Genomic DNA, 20331 nt, shown 5'->3' with positions numbered 1-20331 from the left:
GTAAAGATGAATAAATAGATCACTGTAACAGAAGTAGAATGGCCAAACATAAGGCCTCCCTGGTGGTGCAAAGGGTTAAGATGCAACCTATGAAGCTATCCACAGCCACGGAAGCACGAGTTCAATCCCAGGCCGGGGAGCTACCCACATGGCGCAGCAGACCTGTCCTGACTCGCCTGCTGTTCCCCTCAGCAGTGTATTTGAGTCAGCCTGCCTGTTCTGTTCCCCGCTGTCTCTGGTGAATCCTCTTACCCCTCACACCTCTGGCCTGTGCCCCAATTATTGTGTGCACAACTAAATAAATCTTTAAAAAAAAAACAGAATATCCAAATATAGACCTATAGACCCAAACATACATGGCCGACCCACACCTTTTCACGAAGGTGTCAAGGTAATTCAACAGAGAAAGGAAAGTCTCTCCACAAGTGACTCTGGAACATCCAGAAATATCTATGGCAAAAAAAAATGAACCTTGGGACTTGTATTTAGAATATATAAAGAAATCTTTCAACTCGATAACAAAATGACAACCCAAATAGAAATTAAGCAGTGGATCTGAGTAGAAATTTCTCCAAATAAGATACACAAATGGCCAACAAGTACACGTAAAGATGTTCAACATCATCAACTATCAGAGAAATGCAAATCAAAATTACAGTGAGATACCATTAATAGCAGTCCTTAGGCTGGCTATAATAAAAAAGACAGATAAAAGCAAGTGTTGGAGAGGGTACATAGGAATCCTCATATTCTACCACTGAAGTTATAAAATGATCCAAAGCAGCCTTAAAAAAAAAGCTTGTCAGTTCCTCAAAGGTTAAACAGGGAAGTACTATGTGACCTAGCAATTACACTTTCTGGTACATACCCAAGAGAAATGAAAATAAATGTTGATACAAAACTTTGTACATGAACATTCACTGTAGCATTTTTTGTAATAGCCAAAAGTGGATGCATTCAAAGTAGAGTATATTCATATGATAGATTATTATTCACCATTTTGATACGTAAGACTAAATACGGATTAACTTTGAAAATATTATGCTAAGTGAAAGAACTCAGTCACAAAAGACCACATAGCACATGATTCCGTTTATAAAAAATGTTTAGAATAGGCAAATCTACAGGGACAGAAAGTAGATTAGTGGTTGTCTAGGGTTGGAGAAAAGGGGAATTGGGTAGTGATGAAATGGATTGTGTCTGTAGTTGTACAACTCTACTAATATACTTGTATTAATCACAGATCTCCAGAGAAAAGAACCAAGAGGATGGATGGATGGATGGAGGAATGGATGGATGGTAGATAGGTAGATGGATAGATAGAAGATTTATTATGGTAATCAACTCTTACTCTTGATCTGCCATCTATAAATTGGAGAGGTTGGAAACCAGTAGTATGAGTTCTGGCCCAAGTCCAAAGGTCTGAGAACTGGGGGAGCCAGAAGAGGGATGTCCCAGATTAAGCAAAATTTCACCCTTCTGCTGCCTTCTTGTTCTATTCAGGCCCTGGATGGATTGAATGCTGACCACTGGCATGATGAGGGAGATCTTCTTTACTTATCCTACTGCTTCAAACGCTAATGTCTTCCAGAAACATGCTCACAAACACATCCCAGAGTAATGTTTTTGTTTGTTTGTTTGTTTGCGTGTTTGTTTTTTTATACAAGCACTGGGTATAGTCAGAAGAAGCTCAGGAGGGTGAGAGGATTCACCAGAGCCAGAGCAGAGAGCAGAACAGGCAGACTGATGAAGTACACTGCTGAGGGGAGCAGCAGGCGGCATGAGAGGTCTGCACGCCATATGGGACCCTCACCAGGGGCCAGGGATCAAACCAGCGCTGCAGAGGCTGCAAGCAGCTTCGCAGCCCAGCGCTTAACAACTGCGCCACCAGTGGAGACCCCCAGAGTGATGTTTTACCAGCTATCTGGACATCCTATAACACAGTCAAGTTGACACATAAAATTAACCACCAAAATATTTAAAAACTACTGACTCATACACTTTATTTTTTTAAATAAATTTTATTTTTATATTCCCCATACAATTGCAACCCTCTTATTTTGACCCCAATCCCTCCCCTCCCCGCCCCCCACCTTCCATAGAGTGTCTCTGGTTCATAGTTGTTTGTTGATTTTGATTTTCACTTTCTTATAGTTATTCATTTTCCTGGTCCCTTATTTAAGTTTTCTAGATTCCTGCTATGAGTGAGACCATCCGGTATTTTTCTTTTTCTTTCTGGCTTATTTTGCTGAGCATGATCCCTTCCAGCTCCATCCATGTTGCTGCAAATTGCATGTGTTTATCTTTTTTGAATGCTGAGTAATATTCCATGGTGTATATGTACCACATCTTCTTGATCCAGTCATCTATTTCTGGGCATTTGGGTTGTTTCCAAAGCTTAGCTATTGTAAACAGTGCTGCTATAAACATAGGGGTGCAGGTGCTCTTTGGAATTGATGTTTCTGTGTCCTTTGGGTAAATACCTAGGAGTGGAATTGCTGGATCCTATGGAAGCTCTATGTTTAGTAGGTCCAGAAATCTCCACACAGCTCTCCATAGTGGTTGGACCAGTTTGCACTCACACCAACAGTGCAGGAGAGTTCCCTTTTCTTCACATCCTCACCAACATTTGTTGTTGCTAGTTTTTTAAATATGTGCCATTCTCACTGGTGTAAGATGGTATCTCATGGTAGTTTTGATTTGCATTTCCCTGATTACAAGTGATGTTGAACATTTTTTCATATGCCTGTTGGCCATTTGCATTTCCTCTTCAGAGAAGGTTCTTTTTAGCTCTTCTGCCCATTTTTTGACTGGATTATTTTCTTTGTTGTTGTTGAGTCTCATCAGCTCTTTGCAGATTTTTGTGATCAGTCCTTTATCATTAGTGTTGGGTGCAAAAATGTTCTCCCAGTCGGTGGGGTTTCTCTTTGTTTTTGTTTGTCTCTTTTGCTGTGCAGAAGCTCTTTAATTTGATGTATTCCCAGCTGTTGATCTTTGCCTTCGCTATCACTGCTTTGGGTGATGTGTCTGTAAAGATGTCTTTGATGTGCATATCACTAGTGTTTCGCCTATATATCCTTCAATGTATTTTTATGGTTTCAGGTCTTATGTCTAGTTCTTTAATCCATTTTGAGTTGATTTTTGTGCATGGTGTGAGATAGTGGTCAAGCTTCATTCTTTTGCATGTAGCGACCCAGTTTTCCCAGCACCATTTATTGAACAAACTTTCTTAGCTCCAATGCATATTCTTTGCTCCTTTGTCAAAGATTAGTTGACCATAAATCTGTGGGCTTATTTCTGGATTTTCTATTCGATTTCATTGGTCTTTGTGTCTGTTCTTGTTCCAATACCATGCAGTTTTGATGATTATGGCTTTGTAGTAGTGACTCATATACTTTAAATGGGTGAATTATATGGCATGTGAATGAGGATAACTCAATAAAGGTATTTCAAAAAAATAGAAGAATCTTTGCCTTACCTCACACCACACATAAACACTAATTAAAAATGGATCATAGGCATAAATGTAAACACTGAAACTATAAAATATCTAGAAGGAAACAAAAAGAAATCATTGCAGTTTTAGGTTATAAAGACTTTTATAACTTGATAAAAAGAAATGATAAATTGGATTTATAAAAAATTATTAAAATCAGTTCATCTAATACTGTTTGGAAAATGAACAGGTAAACCCTAGATTGGGAGAAATGTTCACAAAATATATATTTGACAAAGAATCATATCCAAATTATATTCAACTCCTACAAGCCAATAATAAAAGGATAAACCATTAAATTTAAAATGATGATCAAAAAATTTGAACAGGGGGCCTCCCCTGGTGGCTCAGGAAGTTGAGCGCAGGGCTGTGAAGCTGTCCGCAGCCTCACGGATCCCAGCAGGCGAGAATCCCACATTGTACATCAGACCTCTCCTGTCTCGCCCGCTGCTCCCCTCAGCAGTGTATTTCAGTCAGTCTGCCTGTTCTGTTCCCCACTCTGTCTCTGGTGAATCCTCTCACCTTCCCGCACATCTGGCCTGTACCCTGGTTTTTGTATGTGTGAATAAATAAATCTTGAAAAAAAAAAAACCTTGAGCAGGCAATTTACACAAAAGAGAAACAAATGACCAATAAGCATTGTTAACGAAATACCATATCAACTCCACAAAAATGATGAAAACTTAAACACTGAAAATACCAAACATTGGTATTTTAATACTGTTCACCTCATATTTTGCTGACATAAGCACTCTGGGAAGCACTTTGGCAGTTTCTTGTAAAATTAAACATGTACCTACCATTTAATCCAGCTATTCTAGTTATTTATTCAGGAGAATTAAAAATAAATGTCCAAGAAAACAAATACAGATTTTTTTATTCACAGTTCTTTTTGATCATATAAATCATATTCTTTTGCACATTTGCTTTGGTTATCATATTTAAAACAAAAAAAAAACAGACCTCCCCAGTGGTGCAGCGGGTTGAATGCAGCGCTGTGAAGCTGTCTGCAACCTCTGCAGTACTGGTTTGATTCCCGGCCGGCCAGGGAGATTTCCACACGGCGCTGCAACCTCTCCTGTCTAGCCCACTCCTCCCCTAGGCAGTGTATTTTGGTCCTTCTGCCTGCTCTGCTCCCTGCTCTGTCTCTGGTGAATCTTCTCATCCTCCTGCGCCTCTGGCTTGTACCCTAGTGCTTGTGTAAATAAATAAATCTTTAAAAAGCAAACAAACAGAAATAACCCAAAGATTCATGGATAAATAGCTGTGCTTCATTCATAAATTAAAATACATCTCAACAATAGGAAGAAACAATTGACTGATTTCCCATAACAGCATGGACAAATCTTTAAAAAAAAATTATGTGGAGAAAAAGAAGACTAACAAAAAATGAGCATGTGCTATATGATTCCTTTCATAGCACTTGGAATTGTAACGTGGGCATACAAATCAACAGGTGGATAAATGAGAACCATGGCTACCTCTTGGGTGAGGAGAATTGATTAGAAAGAGACATACATGATTTTGCAGGTGTTAAGGAAATGTTCTACATTTTAGTGAGGTTCTGCTTACAAAAATGTATACATTTGTCAAAATGCACACACTGGATATTTAAAATGTGTGCTATTTGATATTTATAAATTTATTTGTAAATGACTTTTGTAAATTTTCCCTCAATAAAGTGCTAATCAAATTCCTTTTCCTTTTAGTTTAAACTCTTTCAATGGTTATTGATTGCTCAGAATTTAAATTTCCTTTCATACCTTACAAGGCCATGAGTGATCTGCACTCTTCATATGGACTTGACCATGTTAACTAAGTGAATTTATATTAAAGGAAAGAAAAAAGAAGTGTCACTCAGTTTCTTATGAAGCCATGCAGTGGGGGGGGGGGGGTTACAGGTATTATAATTTTGTTCTGTTTCTGAGAAGTGAGATGGTAACTTTGATAGGCAGTAGATAGGCCACCGTTCTGTATTACTGAAGTGTAACAGGAGGTTACACCCAGCTCCAAGGTAGTGGGAAGTCAGTCTCTGGACTAACTCTTGCTCCTATCTCCTTGAAAATTTGATGCAGATGATTGAATGGAGAATTGTTGTTTCAAAGCAACAGGCAGTTTTGTCTTAAGAAATACGATTTCTGGAAATTTTGATAGGGATTGCATTGAAACTTTATCTTACTTTGATTAAAATGGCCATTTTGACAATGTTCAGTCTTCCAATCCATGCACATGGATGCATTTCCACTGCTTTGTGTCTTCAGTTTTTTTGAATAATATCTTACAGTTTTTGTTGTATAGGTCTTTCACCTTCTTTGTTTAGTTTATTCTTAAATACTTAATTCTTTTTGATACTGTAATATATGAGATTGTTTTCTTTATTTCTTTCTCTTCTTGTGAAATGGCCCATATCAAAAAGACCAGAAACAAGCGTTGGCAAGGCTATGAAGAAAAAGGAACCCTTATGCACTGTTGGTGGGAATGCGGACTGGTCCAGCCCCTATTGTAAACAGTACAGAGGTTTCAAAACATTAAAAAGAGATCTACCATATGGTTCAGTAGCCCACTTCTAAGTACCCTCCCATAGAATACAAAAATCACTAATTCAAGTTATGGAAACAACCTAAGTACTCAAAGACAGAGAAGTGGGTTAAGAAGATGTGTTTTATATACACAACAGAATACTACTCAACTGTCAAAAAAATAACTTTCCATACGCTACAATATGTATGGAACCGGAGAGGATTATGCTAAGCAAATTAAGTCAAAAGGAGAAAGACAAATACTGGTCATTTCACTCATATGTAGAATATAGAGAAACAAAACAAAGGAACTAACAAAACTAAGCCAAAGCTAACCCTAGAATATGCCTGCAAAATTAAGACTGCTAGAGGGTGAGTGTGTCGGGGGTCACAGGGGGAGGGAAGGCAATGGACTATGGTAAGGATTATGGATGCTTTGGTGGTGGGTGTGACATGTGATGACATACATCTGAAGAAGCATGAACCTATCTATACCCTAAACATACTGGATGTTATAAACCAAGGTTACCTCAATAGAAACAATTTTACAAACAGAAAGATGAACTCTTCGCCTTGCTCTGGCACTTGGGGTGTGTTTCCTTTTGTCTGGGCAAAGAATGGCGGCATTTGATTATACATTTGCAAAGCAAAACCTATCCTCCAAAGAGAAGACTTTAGAGAGTTGTTCTGGGGACACTGAGACAGGACAAGGGGCTGAATCTTTGTGGACTGCCTTCCCATGTTTCTCTTTTAAGGGTCAGACCTCACCGTGCCTGCAAAATGTTGCTTCTTCATGGGAACGTGTGTCTTCTTGAAACAAATGGTCACAGGCCAAGTTTTTCACTGGGGATTTGCTATTATTAGGGTACACAAACGCCTCCTAGTGGTACAAATACTGGGAACCCACTTAGGCACCTTGGGAACTGAGGGCTCTGGAATTACCTGGTGACCCTGCCTGGGGTACAGACACTGACAATAAGGAGAGGAAGGAAGTGGTGGAAGTCTTGGGGTGAAGGTTCTAACAGACATGAGGTCATTGGGTGGCCCAGGTCGGGGATGGTTTCATGTCGAGGGACTGAAGGGAAAACTGGATCAGGAACGGCATTGTCAGATGGTATGATGTTCTTTGCCTCCCCATGCTGGAGACTTCTGGAAGCACTTGGATTATAACATTATTAAACATTTTTATGGAGTACTTTTAAATGCATTATTTAATTGTCACAACTCCCAGGGGACCCAGCAAAGTGAGTATGGTCGATGGCTTCTGCAAAGAAGGGTGGTGGAAAGGCCATCCTGCCATCAGTAAAGTAGTGACTGGGGAACACACCAGCCACATGCACAGGTGCATCCACAGAGGGGGCCTGAAAGAGAGCTAAAAACTTGGCACAAAGGAGAGGTTCACTCCAGATATGGGCACCAGGCTCAACCAACCTGTCTGGACCCAAAGGCGTAAGGGAGTATCCACGCCCAGAAAATGCAATGAGTGTGAAGACTCATCAAAAGAGTTCTATGTATCCGTCACCACTTTCAAAAATCTATGGTCAGTGTGAATGAGACCTAACCAATGTCAAATAAAGTTATAAGACCACCCCAAAGAGAAACATCTCTGATTATGTGACAATCGTGGTTTTTCAAATGAATTAAGTGAACTTCAGGAACCCTAAGTAGTTCTTTCAGAAGCATCCAGCTATTCAGTGGTGGAGCTGGGCCAAATTCCTGAGCCTTCTGGTTTCAAATCAGAGACTCTTAGTTATGTCCTCTGTACCCGAGAAGGGCCTGTCTGGACCCCAGCTCTCTGCTTCTGGGTACCCCCTCTGCCTGCTGCAGTACCAATCTTCCTGATTGCCTGTCTCAGAAAGAGGTAAAAAAAAAAAAAAACCCCACAAACTTTCATCTGGAATGAAAGGGGTAGACTCCGCCCAAGAACTTGATGTTAAAATCAACCATAAATGTATATAATTCTTCCTTCCTCGCGTCCATAGGCCTTTGTTCTATGTTCGACTCTGCAGCTGGATTTAGTTGTTCTGAGGGGAGGTAGGGAGATGTGAGCTCCTTCACAGAAGACAGCTCCAGAGAGACTGACAGACAGACAGAGACGGACAGTGGGAGCTGGTGACCAGAGAGCCTTGAGGAATGGTCTTCAGGGAAAGGGAGGGGCTAAAAATAAAACTGAACAAGGCCAGGCTTGGGGGTCCTGCCCCGTGGGTGGTGAGGACAGGGGATGTTGAGGACAGTGGCATCTGCTGAGCAGTTCTAAATTATCATTCATGTTATCTTTGCTGTGATCCTTCATTTTATTTACCATCCAAAGCTTTCTTTCTCTTCACAGTTTATTTAATCATAGGTGCCTCTATTGAGATTTTTGAGGTCTCGCAATAAGGACATAGAGACTGGGTGATTGGGTGCTCCTATTTACTCCAGAAGAAGGAGCTGAAATTATCCCAATTCACCCCAGGAAACACAGAAGAAGACAAAAATTGGAAATGCAAATTAGCCATGCAAAACTACTACCAATGACACTTGTATATTTGAACTGGTTTCCACTGGCTTCCTGGCTAAACTCGACAGAAAGCACCTCGTATTTTCTTCAGCACCTAGAACTAACATCGAATCTCCATAAAGAAGGTTGTTGAATTAATAATAAGGCACTGATGAGGCAGAAATGTTGCTGCCTTAATGGAGCTTCAAATGCACAGGGAAATAAATTTAAATAAGCAAACAAGCAAATACATAACATGTCAAAAGGTAATCATTGCAAGAAGGAAAAAGAAAGTGAAAAAATACTTTTGGGCTAGGATGGTATTTTAGGTAGGGAGGTCAAAAAAGACTTCTCTGATAAGGCACCATTTGTGCAGTGGACTCCATGAAGAAGAGGTAATGGAGGAGGGGGTGGGATCTCTGGGGTAGAGTGTTCTAGGAAGAGGGAAGAGTAGATGGGAATTGCATATGAAATTAATATACTTCAGAATATGTTTGCAATGAATTTTAATCAGTTTCAGGTAAGTGGCTTTGGAGGCTGCAAAATGCAAAGCACTTTGCATTTTGAAAAAGAGACCGAGGCAGAGGGTGCAGAAAGGGGGACTTGGGGAGAGGGGGGTGGGTCAAAAGTTGCAAACTGCCTGCCTGTTATAAGATAAGGACCAGGGGTGCAATGTCCAAATGATGGCTAGAGGTGAGGTTAAGAGAGTAAATCCTGATTTCTCATGACAAGGAAAATTATTTTCTTCTTTCTTATCTTCTTTCTTTTCTTTTTATTGACTCTATATGAGAAGGTGGTTATGAGCTGAACCACTGTGGTGGCCAGTCATCGTATCTGTAAACCACACCATCGTGCTGTACGTGGTGAATGTGTACAGTGAGGTGTGCCAATTATTTCTCAATGAAACTGGAAAAATAAAAGCAAAACACACAGTCCATGCCTTAAGGTGCACACTTGGACAGAAAAAAAATGCCAAGTGACCATCATGGCCCCCTAAGAATGTGCGTTAAAGCCAGGACAATAGACATTGGCACCCTGGGAAGGGAGACCCTTAGGGTGGAAGTGGAGTGACAAGGTCGTCAGTTTGAGGTCATCGGTCTGTAAGATTACTCCTCTGCTCAGGCTCCAAGCCACGTTTTCCTAGTCCTCTGACACGGTGTTCGCTTTCCCTGGAAGAGGCTGCAGACACGGCTGTTCCTCCGAAGACGCATTCCGCAATGGAATGAATATCTTGGCCTTTTTGTGTTTATTTGACGTTTGTGAAGTCCACCCACACCCAATGTGAAAAGCGTGCATTTTCCTGTTGACATGCACTAAGCAAGGTGGCTGTGGGAGGGGTCAGTTTCACATGTCAATCAATCATCCAGGCAAGTGGGAAAAAGCTGGAAAAAGCAGTACAGTAAGTGGACTTTCAAGTAAGCACAAGATGGCTAGAATTTCCTGTGTCTCATTCTCTAAAGAATAGATGTTGATGACAGAAAACATTTGTTGAATAGTTGTTAAGGTCAGGCCCCGCATGTCCTTTAGGAGATAAATAGCCCAAGCTAGTACTAAACTACAGCTTGGTTATAGACGAATGGGAATAAACCTTCCTTAGAGTGAAAAAACAAGCTTTTTCTTAGGAAGTCTTTAAAAGACTGATGCTTCAACAACCTGAGAGTATGAACTGAATTATCAATAGTTCTTTGTCTTTGATTTTTTGTCCAGAACAGCATTGAAATGCAGGATGAGCTTCAGGAAAATGCTGGAAATGCTGACCCCTGGTGGACATCTCTTGAATTGCTTTTTCACATAATGCAACAAAGAGGCAAGGCAGTCTTGAAAGCTCAATTTCCCTCTAAATTTGTTTCACTCTCGTTCCTTACTTTTCTGAGAGCTGGGTTTAATACCAAGCATGTTGATATTTGCCACTATGATTTAGACATTTAATAGTTATATTAAGAGAAAACACAAAATTATTTGGTTTCCCTAAGAGTTGCAGGAATTTTGCCTCAACAACTACTATCACTCACAATGTATGTAATAAAAAACGAATTTGAAGTATGTCTCAACTAACTTTGTGACTGATAAAGTAGAAAACCTTCTACCTTCAACTCAGATTAAAATATAGTCAAAATATATGACTGAGTTGTAAGGAACCTTTCTCTAAAGTTAAGTCCTAGCTCCCTTCTTTGAATTTATAGAACTTCCAGGAGGGCTTCACTCTGAGGGAGCATTTGGGGGTAATTGACCTCAGGGTCATATGGTCCTGGGACTCTGAGCCCTGGCAAGCTGTTGCCCTGGCCTCACCTCAGGCCACCCCCAAACCAACCTGTGAAGGTGATGGGATTGAACATTGGAATCATTTTTTTTATTTAATCTCCACAGATGAGCCAGATGAGAACCACAAATCTGGTCTAATTTCCTCCCCTTCCCCTACTTTTTTTCTTTTTGTTTTTAAAATTGTGATATAATTGACATGTATTTTAGTTCCTGGTGTACAATATAATTATTTCATATTCGTATATAATGAAAATTGAGTACCACAATAACTCTAGTTAACATTAATCACCACATAGTCACAAATAATTTTTGTGATGAGAACTCTCAAGTTTACTTTTACTCCCTTAGCAACTTTCAAATATACAGTATAGTACTTACTGCAGTCACTCTACAGTGCATTATTCCCCATGATTTATTTATTGTATAAGTGGAATATTACGCCTTTTTGACCTCTATAACCCTTTTATCCATTCCCATGCCCCCACCTCTGGCAACCTCAATCTGTTCTCTGATTCTATGATTTTTTTCTAGACTCTACATATAAGTTTCATCAAATAGTATTCATCTGTCTGAGTATGACTTATTTCATTTAGCATAATGCCCTCAAGGAGCAGCCATGTTACAAATGGCAGAAGTTTCTCCTTTTTTGTAGCTGAATAATGTTCCACAGTGGGATGTATGTGAGAGAGAGAGAGACAGAAAGAGAGAGAGAGAGAGAGAGAGAGAGAGAGAGATCATATCACTATTCTTCATCCTTTCATCCACTGATGGACATTTAATTTGTTTCCATTATCTTGGCTATTATAAGTAACAGCCAACAAAGTAGATGAGTTTTTAAAGTTTTATTGTAAAACAGAGCTTAAGTCACAGTGGGAGCTTAAACCTCCCACTCACACAGACAACATACATTCATTATACACCTGCTGAGGTCAGGCCCTGTGCTCAGCCCTGCAGGGACCTTAGACCCTTATGCTGCTGACTCCCAGGAGATCAGGGTCTGAGACAGAAGGACAGAGGCACAGAGACAAGTAGATATTCAGAGTGTCAGAAGTGCTTTAAAAGTCAAGGAGCAACTCATCCCTCCTGAAAAAGAGGAGAAAAATCTCTGGGGCCACATCTGCGCCATGACTTGGGATCCAGGGAACTTCTGATGGGAGGCCATTGGGGAGAGACCTGCCAGCAACTGTGAAAGAGATGGGGTAGACTTACAGGAATGTTTTGGAGAGAAAAAAATAGTGGACCAACATAATAACTAACTTTTAATTTTTACAGGTTTCGGCACCACAGAAATAGAAATAAAAAGGGAGAACTAGTTTCATGATCAGTTCACAAACACAATATTTTTCTCTCTCATTCCTTCCAGAAAGGACATAACCTCCAAATAAAGGACTCTGCTTCAAATTGAATCAAGTTGGCTTAATTTTTAAAATATCATGAATACCTTTTTACAGTTTGCCACAGATTTTAAAATCTTCCCCATGGAACAGCATCCATTTGCAAACCAAGATCTTGGAGTCACTTGGCAGGAGGTCAGCAAGTAGCCGAGGGATCTGGCACAGGGGCCCTGGGGTGAGGGAGTAGTCAGGGATGAGAAAACAGAGGGCATCCAGGCTGACCAGGAAGCCTGGATTTTATCTGGAAGGTGTAGGTGGCAGTGAGAGGTTTTGAGCAGCACCGTAATTCAATCTGCACTTTAGAAAGTCCATTGTGGAGATGGCACGGAGGCGGGGTTAACTGAGAAGGCTGGAGACAGAGTCCTGTTTCTTCTAGGGCTCTAGTACTGCCTCCTGAGTGTCCACTGTACCAAAGCTGATCCTCAGAGCCCAGGAGAGAGCAGGAGACCCTGCACAGAGGTGAAAAGGTAGTCTCTCTACAGTCATCCATGGGCTGTGAATGGAGAAGGGATGTGGCCGTACACTAGTCCTGCTGGAAGTAGAACTTGGTGACCATGATGGCCTCCTCAGGTGTGTTGGTGAGGCTGACAGGCCGGTCAGCCTCCAGGGCAGTGCAGAGATACCATCCGGGACAGGCAGCTGACTCAAAGCTGGTGGTGGGACCATTTTCTGTGCGGATAAAGGTGAAGCGCTTGTCCTGCTCCTTGTCCTTGCTCAGGTCAGTGATGTTAACTGCCTGAAAGCCAAGAAATAAGCATGTAAGAGCTAAAGAGCTGGAAGGTCCTGTACTACCCACCTTGCCACCCCACACCAGAGTGTGGGCCACCAGTAGCCCAAAGTAATCCTGCAGAAATGTTGACTTGGAGGCCCTCCATGAGTCCACGAGATCCCTATCTCTTAAGACAGTGATAACACAGTCTGTCCTGTCATCACACTTTAAAGTTGGGAAAATCTGGCCACTCTGACCATGAGCACATAAGTTTAGCAAACTCCATATATCATCAGTGAAGGCCAAGGCCTATGGAGACTGGCGCACTGCCAGGGTGTGTGCCTCCAAGGAAAGGGCAGAGGATATGGTAGGCAGAGTATTGCAGCTATGCAAGAAGTGATGCACAACATCCTGCCATCCCTACGCCACAGAGGTCGGTCACCCTCCAAAAAGTGTCCCATCCTCTGGGGAAGGAAGTGACAGTGTCACAGATATGGCCACTCCAATTTGAGTTAAAAGTTTGTCCAACAAACCTCTGAGACTATTAATATTGCACTCAGAGAGGACTAAGCATGAGCAGGATGCCAGCTCATGAGTTTGAGTAAATAAGGATTAGAAGAGAAAGATCCTGAAATTACTGGGAGAGGGTTGGGGCCTTTGGGAAAGATTAATGTGCAGTGATTTATCTCCCTAAATGAATAATAACCCCTGGGTTCACACCCTATGTAGTGCCCCCTTCCATTGGGGCGAGATTTAGTCAAGAGTCCAGCTTTGGCCACTGGGGCATTAGTGGTAGGATGAAAGTAAAGGTTTAGCAAGCATTTGCACACTGAGGCTTTTCTTTTTGGAATCATTTCTCTTGGAAGCCAGCAGCCATGTTGTATAGAAGCTCAAGCTGACAAGTGAACTCTGAGAGGCCACGGGGAGAGACAGCTAAGGGCTCTGCTGAACATGGCTGCAGAAGTGAGCCCAGCTACACAACATGGACAGAAGTGTCTGACTGACCCTAGCCAGAAATAGCATGGTGAAAAGAGACATATTTATGGTGTCTTGAGCCCCCAGTGGTGGTCATTATCTGAGGCAGGTCCTTACCTCCAACTGGAGCCTGATCTGATCACCAGATTTGACACAAGCCAGGCACAGCTTTTCCCCGTGGATCCCCAGGAACACAGTGTGAGGCTCGATGGGCACCACGTCTAGCTTCTCTGGCAAAGGGCAGAGAAAATTGTCAGGTGTAAAGAAGGGGTGGCAGAGACAGGGAAAAGATGGCAGGATAGGGATTTTTCTCCTTCTACCCCCCACTCCACAACTAAAACCCTAAGGTCAGAAGGACAGTCAGGCACCATCTTCCTGGTCTGCATCCAAATAGAGGATCAGAGTAAACATACTGTCTCGTGACTGCTCAAGGACCAAATTGTCTGGATCCTGTGCCATGATTTCTACCCTCCCTTTCTTCTGGAGCACACAGATACTTGGGCTCCAGTCAACAGGCGTGCTGCTCATGTACAGAAAAAAAGCACCCAAGGTCATGAGTGAGGCCCCCTGAGGCTCAGCCCAAGGCACCTGGGTGACTTTGAACTTGCCTCTGACCTCAGTTGCCTGTGCCCTCATGCAGCAGTGAAAATCTCAGCTTCTCTGTGCCTTCAAGTTTCATTAGAATTACCAGAAGGATAGGAAAGGTAAGTCTCACTCTTTCAGGGTGAAATGGAGGGAAAGAAGAAGGGGGTGGGGAAAGGCAGGGAGATGGAGATAATGCCACTCCCAGTACCCAGCTAGCCACGGGACATGGAAATATCCTTGAAGGCAAGTGCTGAAAAAAAATCTCACATCGTATCATCCACCTGCCCTCATCTTACTAAAGGGGAAACTGAGGAATGCAGTGGGCTAAGCATGCCCATCCAGCCTGTTAGAGCATGTTCCAGAACATGACTGAATGTGATATTGATGAATATGGCCCCTAACAGTCTTCCATTTTCTCATTCATTTTGAATGAGAGTTAGCATTTGAACAACGCAGGAACAAAGGGGTTAATTAAGAGGTTAGAAGGGGTAGAACTGCCCTTGCGCCATCCCCCTCCAGGTGTGGCCCTGGGACCACTGTATCTGTGGAAGGTAACTCCTGACCTAAGCTCTCCCCTCTCACCCCCCTGAGGCCAGGCCTCCTCAGCTTCAAACTCAGCTCCAAAGACCAATGAGGATTAAAGCATTGCCAGGTTTCCAGGGCAGGCCACTGTGCTGCAGTGCTCAGGGTCACCTGGTGCCCACAGCATCAGTTTCCTGGCCACCACTCACCTTCCAGCTCAGAATTCGGGCCTTGCAAGTATCCAGCGACTAGTTGGTTATTCCTCAGGTAGAAGGTCTTCTGGTTGACATCCCAGATTCTGTAAAGCAGAAGGACACCACTTTAGGGAGCTGTGTGCCCAGCCCTATGATCTGTCCCTTGCTATGTCCCTGAGAGTTTGCTGAATCTGCATCCAGCTTTCTGCCAGGAGTGTGGTGTTCTATAACATCCATGGCATGGATGAGGAGATGGAGGTCAACATCAGGTAAGAGACAGGCCCAATTCCCACCCCAGCTGGTTGTATGAACCCCCTTCTACCCCTTTCCTCTCCTCGTTTCTCATCCTCATATTCCCAGGACAGGCACCTTCTACTTCGGCAAAGCATGTTCTAGAGTAGCACCATGCAGTGGGTTCTCCAGGATACAAAAATATTCTATATCTGCACTTCCGATATGCTAGCTCCCAGCCATATATTGTTATCGAACTCTGGAATGTCATACATTGAGGATCTGCATTTTAATTGCATTCTGTTTTTATTAGTAAATGGAAATTTAAAAAGTCATCTGAAACCAGTGGCCCCACAAACAGTGCTGGAAGTTTCAAAGACAGAGGGCCGTGTAGCTGACTCAGAACCTTAGACTGTCGGGGTCTGCCCCAGAGCTTTCTTCCATCACCCAGTGGCCTATTTCTGGCCCCCAGTCTTTTCTTCTTGGTGAAGGAACCCTCAGGCTGAAAGCAGAGCTCAAAGCTTTGAGACGTGGTAAGTATACCTCCAGCCAGGACATAGGCCCTTCACGACCTGCTGACCACCTGCATGACCTTAGCCTGGCGCCTCACTTCCTCACCAGTGCAGTGTGGCTAAGGACACCCACCACATCAGGTGACTTTGGTGACTTCATGCATTCAGAGGGGTGGTCAAGTAAACCGAAGTTGTTTGCACCAGTGAGCAATTGACCTTTTGTGATTATCCTGTGTTCCTGAGTGAATCTCAGGTTGAAGGGATTAAATATCCCTACTCCCAGCCTCTGGGGCTCCTGACCTCCCAACTGATAGGAAGGGGAAGGGACAAACCTTGTGAAGTGGACAGTTCCCAATTCAGGGAAAGGCAAAGACTTGCCCAGGGTGAATGTAAATACACACGCACATACACACACTAGGTAAGCATGCACTCAAGCACGCAGAGTCCCAACCTGCATGCAGCCTCAGGCCGGAGAGACTCTGAAGCCACCCCAACAGTCCTAGAATCTCACTGGACAGAGGGAACACATAGACAGCACTATTTTCACATTACACTGTCATTGTTACAACAGTGATGGTGACCTCTCATAAACCTCCTGGTCCAACTTTTAAAAATCACAATAGTTTTCAGGCACTTGACAGAACTCTGTTATACAATTCACAATGCCCCAGATGATAGCAGAGGCCTCAGGGAGTGAGATCCTCCAATGCGCCAACATAGACAAGCATTCTTTTTTTTTTTTTTTTTTTTTTTTTTTCATAGACAGGCATTCTTAACCACCAGTCTGGGACTTTGGGTTGTATCCTGCCCACGGGGGGCGCCCCTCTCTGCTTCTTTGCCCAGCATTCAGCCAGGCCCAGGTCCCAGTACAGCTACTTGGCAGATGACTTGTCACTTGCTGAGCTGCCGAAGTCAGTCAAGCTCTTCATCAAGTTTTGGAACTCTGGGATGTTTTGAAATATAAGCCCTGAAGACTACGCATATGACAGTCCCTTAACTGAACGGTGGCCATCCCTTTCCAGCCCAAATCTGCAGAGCGGCAGCACCAGATGACAACGGGAAGTATCTCCACTCCCCAGCCACCCCCAGCTGCTTGGGATCCGCCTTACCTGAAAGCTTGCATCTTGCAGGGTCTCTTCCTGGAGGGGCGGCAGGCTGTCTCTGAGTGGAACAGGAAAAGAAGAAGAGGGATTAGGTAACTGCCAGGGCACCTGTGGATTTCCATCCTGGGGCCTCAGCAAGGTGACGGAGACTGCCATTTCGGGCCCCGAAGAGTGACTTATAAAGAAAATAGTCCCTTACCAAATCTGCATTGGCCGCCCTTCCCCAAGATAAAAACGGAAATGCCCCACATTACCAAAAAGAGAAACTGCTGTTGTCACTTTCAGCCTCGCTGAATGTCGCAATGGGGTGTTGTAACTTATTACCTCCCCTTTTCCCCTGTGTAATTTCCCCAAAATTGAGATTCTATTTCCTCTTCACTGAGTTCCTGGGAAGAACACGATGAAAACCAAACTTTCATCTGCCTAACAGGCAGGTACCCTAACACAGTTGCCTTTCCAAAGACAGATTTGATCAGAAATGTCCCCCAGTCCTAATAAAGACAAGAGGTAGGGCTCCCAGCACTGGGGACAGTCTCATGTCACCTTGTGTACTTTGATGGAAGGACAGCCTTGTTGGACTCTGCACCGGGACTTGTAAACAGTGTGTAAAGCACTAGATAGTAAATATTTTGGGATTTGTAGGTCATCTGGTCTCTGTCGTGATTACTTAAGTCCCCTGGTGTGGCTTCTAAGCGGTCACAGACGACCCATGACTGTCACGGAGCGCTCATCATTGTGTTCCAGCACAGTTTTCTTGACAAAAACACATAGTGGCTGCATGGGGCCTGAAACTTGCTGATGCCTGCTCTTAAATGAGTATTTCCTAAGAGGTGCTTCAAAACCACCTCTAACGGTCTGTTCACATCTGAGAAGGCATGGTCTCGGGAAAGTGGGGTAAACTCAGCACTTGGACAGAAATGGGCCCACGATCCTCCTCTACCAGTTGCCACCTATGCGACCTTGAAGTCACTTATATGAGTTTCTGCCTCTGTCTCCTCAAGCTCAGAATGAGGTTGATATGTCTTCCTCTCAAAAGAGGGAACAAAAGCGTTCTGGCCCACAATGAGCATTAATGAACATTAGCCTCCTTCCTTACTACATTCTAGACAGTTGAGGAAAAGGCAAGCACACTCCCCTTTAAGCATAGAAAGAAGATGAAGAGCGCGTCTCCACTGTCTACGCAGTAGCATATATAACGCTCATACAGCAGCATAGATTGTAGCACTTCACAACCAGATGGGAGCTCCTTGATCACCCTATCCTACTATATCATTCTTTTGAAAAAGACTTTGAAAGATCCAGAAGGGGAAGGACCTGTCCGAGATCACACAGTTTGTTAATGGCAAAGGTGCACCCAGAAATCCAGATCTGAGTCCCAGCCCAGGGGCCATCCTGCTGCAGCCGTTGATTCTAATGAGTGTGACTTTATTTTCAGAAAACAAAGCAGGTTCTGTGTCCAAATGAGAATAAAATCCTTCAAAGAGGAAAGTTACCAACAAACTTTCAAATCAAAGGAGCTCCACATTCAGAGCAAATGGAACATTGCCGCAAAAAATTGTATCACTCTCATGGGTGTTTGCTTCCAGGAGCAAAACGGCACATAGGTATTCCTGTTGCCTTATCACAAGCTGTGTGACCTTGAGAGAGATTTTTACCCTCTCTGAAACACCTATATTATTAGAAATAATATCTACCTTGGGAAGGGCCAAGGGGGCATTTTGTTTGTTTTTATTGAGGACTCACTAAAGGAGTTAAGAATATTCTTGATTATTTGCCAAGAATTTGCTAAACCAGTATTTGCTAAATTAAGGTTTATAAATTCTGAGATATTTATGAGTCATCAGGTGATAATTCATAGCTGCTGAAAGTGAGGGCAGCGTGCACCCCATTGTGATAAGCTCTTTCCTACTGTCTCTTATGCTACTTCTAAAGTCCTCCTTAATGGTTAAATCAACACCCTCAGAAGATGTCTCTGGAGACTGAAGAGACTTGCGTAAGAGAGACAGAGGGGTCAGTCCTGACTTCCACCCTCAGACTGTGTTTAAGCCAAAGACACACCCACACTGTGGTCCTGGGCAAATTTCTGTCCCAACCCAAATTCATAGTGACAGATTTCTCATGGAGAGCAGAAGCGCTGGGCTCCCCACCTTTCCCAGGTGTACAAAGTCCTAAGAAGTGTCCCCACAGACCTCACAGCTGAGTGATTCCCCGGGGTCCTGCTGTGAAGTAAGACTGACTCGGGACTGAATCCTCTGTTATTTACGAGCTGTACCATGTCACGCAATGTGCTGAAGCTCTGCTCGGTTTCATTACCTGTAAGATGGGCTAAGAATAGAAGCCTCGTCATGGGTGGCTATGAGGACTGAGATACTGCACACGATGTACTTAGCTCTGACCTTGGCACATAGGAAACCTCTTGATGATAAACAACTATTGCATCCACTTCTTCACTTCAGGTGAAGTAGACAGATGATCACAGAGCCCTCAACCTCTCAAATTTGCCCTGCACTCCTGGCCCTTCTCAAGTTTGCCTGACCCCAGGGAGAGACCCTCACACCCTCCACATTGGGAGGAGGCAGAAAAAGGGAGCGCAAGTTCCTTCTCTTCCCTCATGCTTCTGCCCACAATTCCACTGTCGACCCCCATAAAAAATCAATTGGGGCCTCCCTGGTGGCGCAGACAGATGGGCACAGTGCCATGAAGCTGTCTGCAGCCTCTGCAGTGCCGGTTCGATTCCCACTGGCCTCAGAGCAACCCACATGGGCACAGCAGACCTCTCCTGTCTCACCCACTGCTCCCCTCAGCAGTATATTTCATCAGTCTGCCTGTTCTGTTCCCCGCTCTGTCTCTGGTGAATCCTCTCACCCTCCCGCACATCTGGTCTGTACCCCGGTACTTGTATAAATAAAATAAATCTTTTTTTTATTATTATTATAAATTTTATTTTTATATTTCCCATACAATTGTGACCTCCTTATTTTGACCCCAATCCCTCCTCTCCCCTCCCCGCCCCCCACCCCCCATAGAGTGTCTCTGATTCATAGTTGTTTGTTGATTTTGATTTTTACTTTCTTATAGTTATTCTTTTTCCTGGTCCCTTATTTAAGTTTTCTAGATTCCTGCTAATAAATAAAATAAATCTTTAAAAAAAAAAAATCAGTTGGTGTCTCTGGGATTTCAGAGACACCACAGAAAATCTCTGACTAAATTTATTTTCAGTTCTGGATACTCAGCCCACTCCTGATCTCTTCCTGAATTAAGTTTTAGGACCACAGCATATAGTGGACTTTGCCTCCACTTGCTGCTGTGTTTCCCTCTGAGCCCTGGGCACCGTGATGGAATCTAGTGCC

General features: G+C 43.2%; 1 protein-coding gene across 1 annotated transcript; it reads right to left on the bottom strand.

Moving 5' to 3' along the window:
• Nucleotides 1–12633: 12633 nt before the first annotated feature.
• Nucleotides 12634–17103, bottom strand: LOC311172262 (interleukin-1 receptor antagonist protein-like; the record flags this gene model as incomplete). Its single annotated transcript, XM_084235526.1, has 4 exons — nucleotides 12634–12886; nucleotides 13952–14064; nucleotides 15151–15239; nucleotides 16988–17103. 4 exons carry the CDS (start codon nucleotides 17101–17103, stop codon nucleotides 12674–12676), a joined length of 531 nt encoding a protein of 176 aa, XP_084091652.1. The 3' UTR covers nucleotides 12634–12673.
• Between the last annotated feature and the right edge of the window lie 3228 nt (nucleotides 17104–20331).

The sequence above is a fragment of the Talpa europaea genome, assembly GCF_964194135.1.
Source record: "Talpa europaea genome assembly, chromosome: 6".
NCBI lineage: Eukaryota > Metazoa > Chordata > Mammalia > Eulipotyphla > Talpidae > Talpa > Talpa europaea.
Note: the sequence above shows the minus strand (reverse complement) of the source record. Positions and strands in the feature narration are given on the sequence as shown.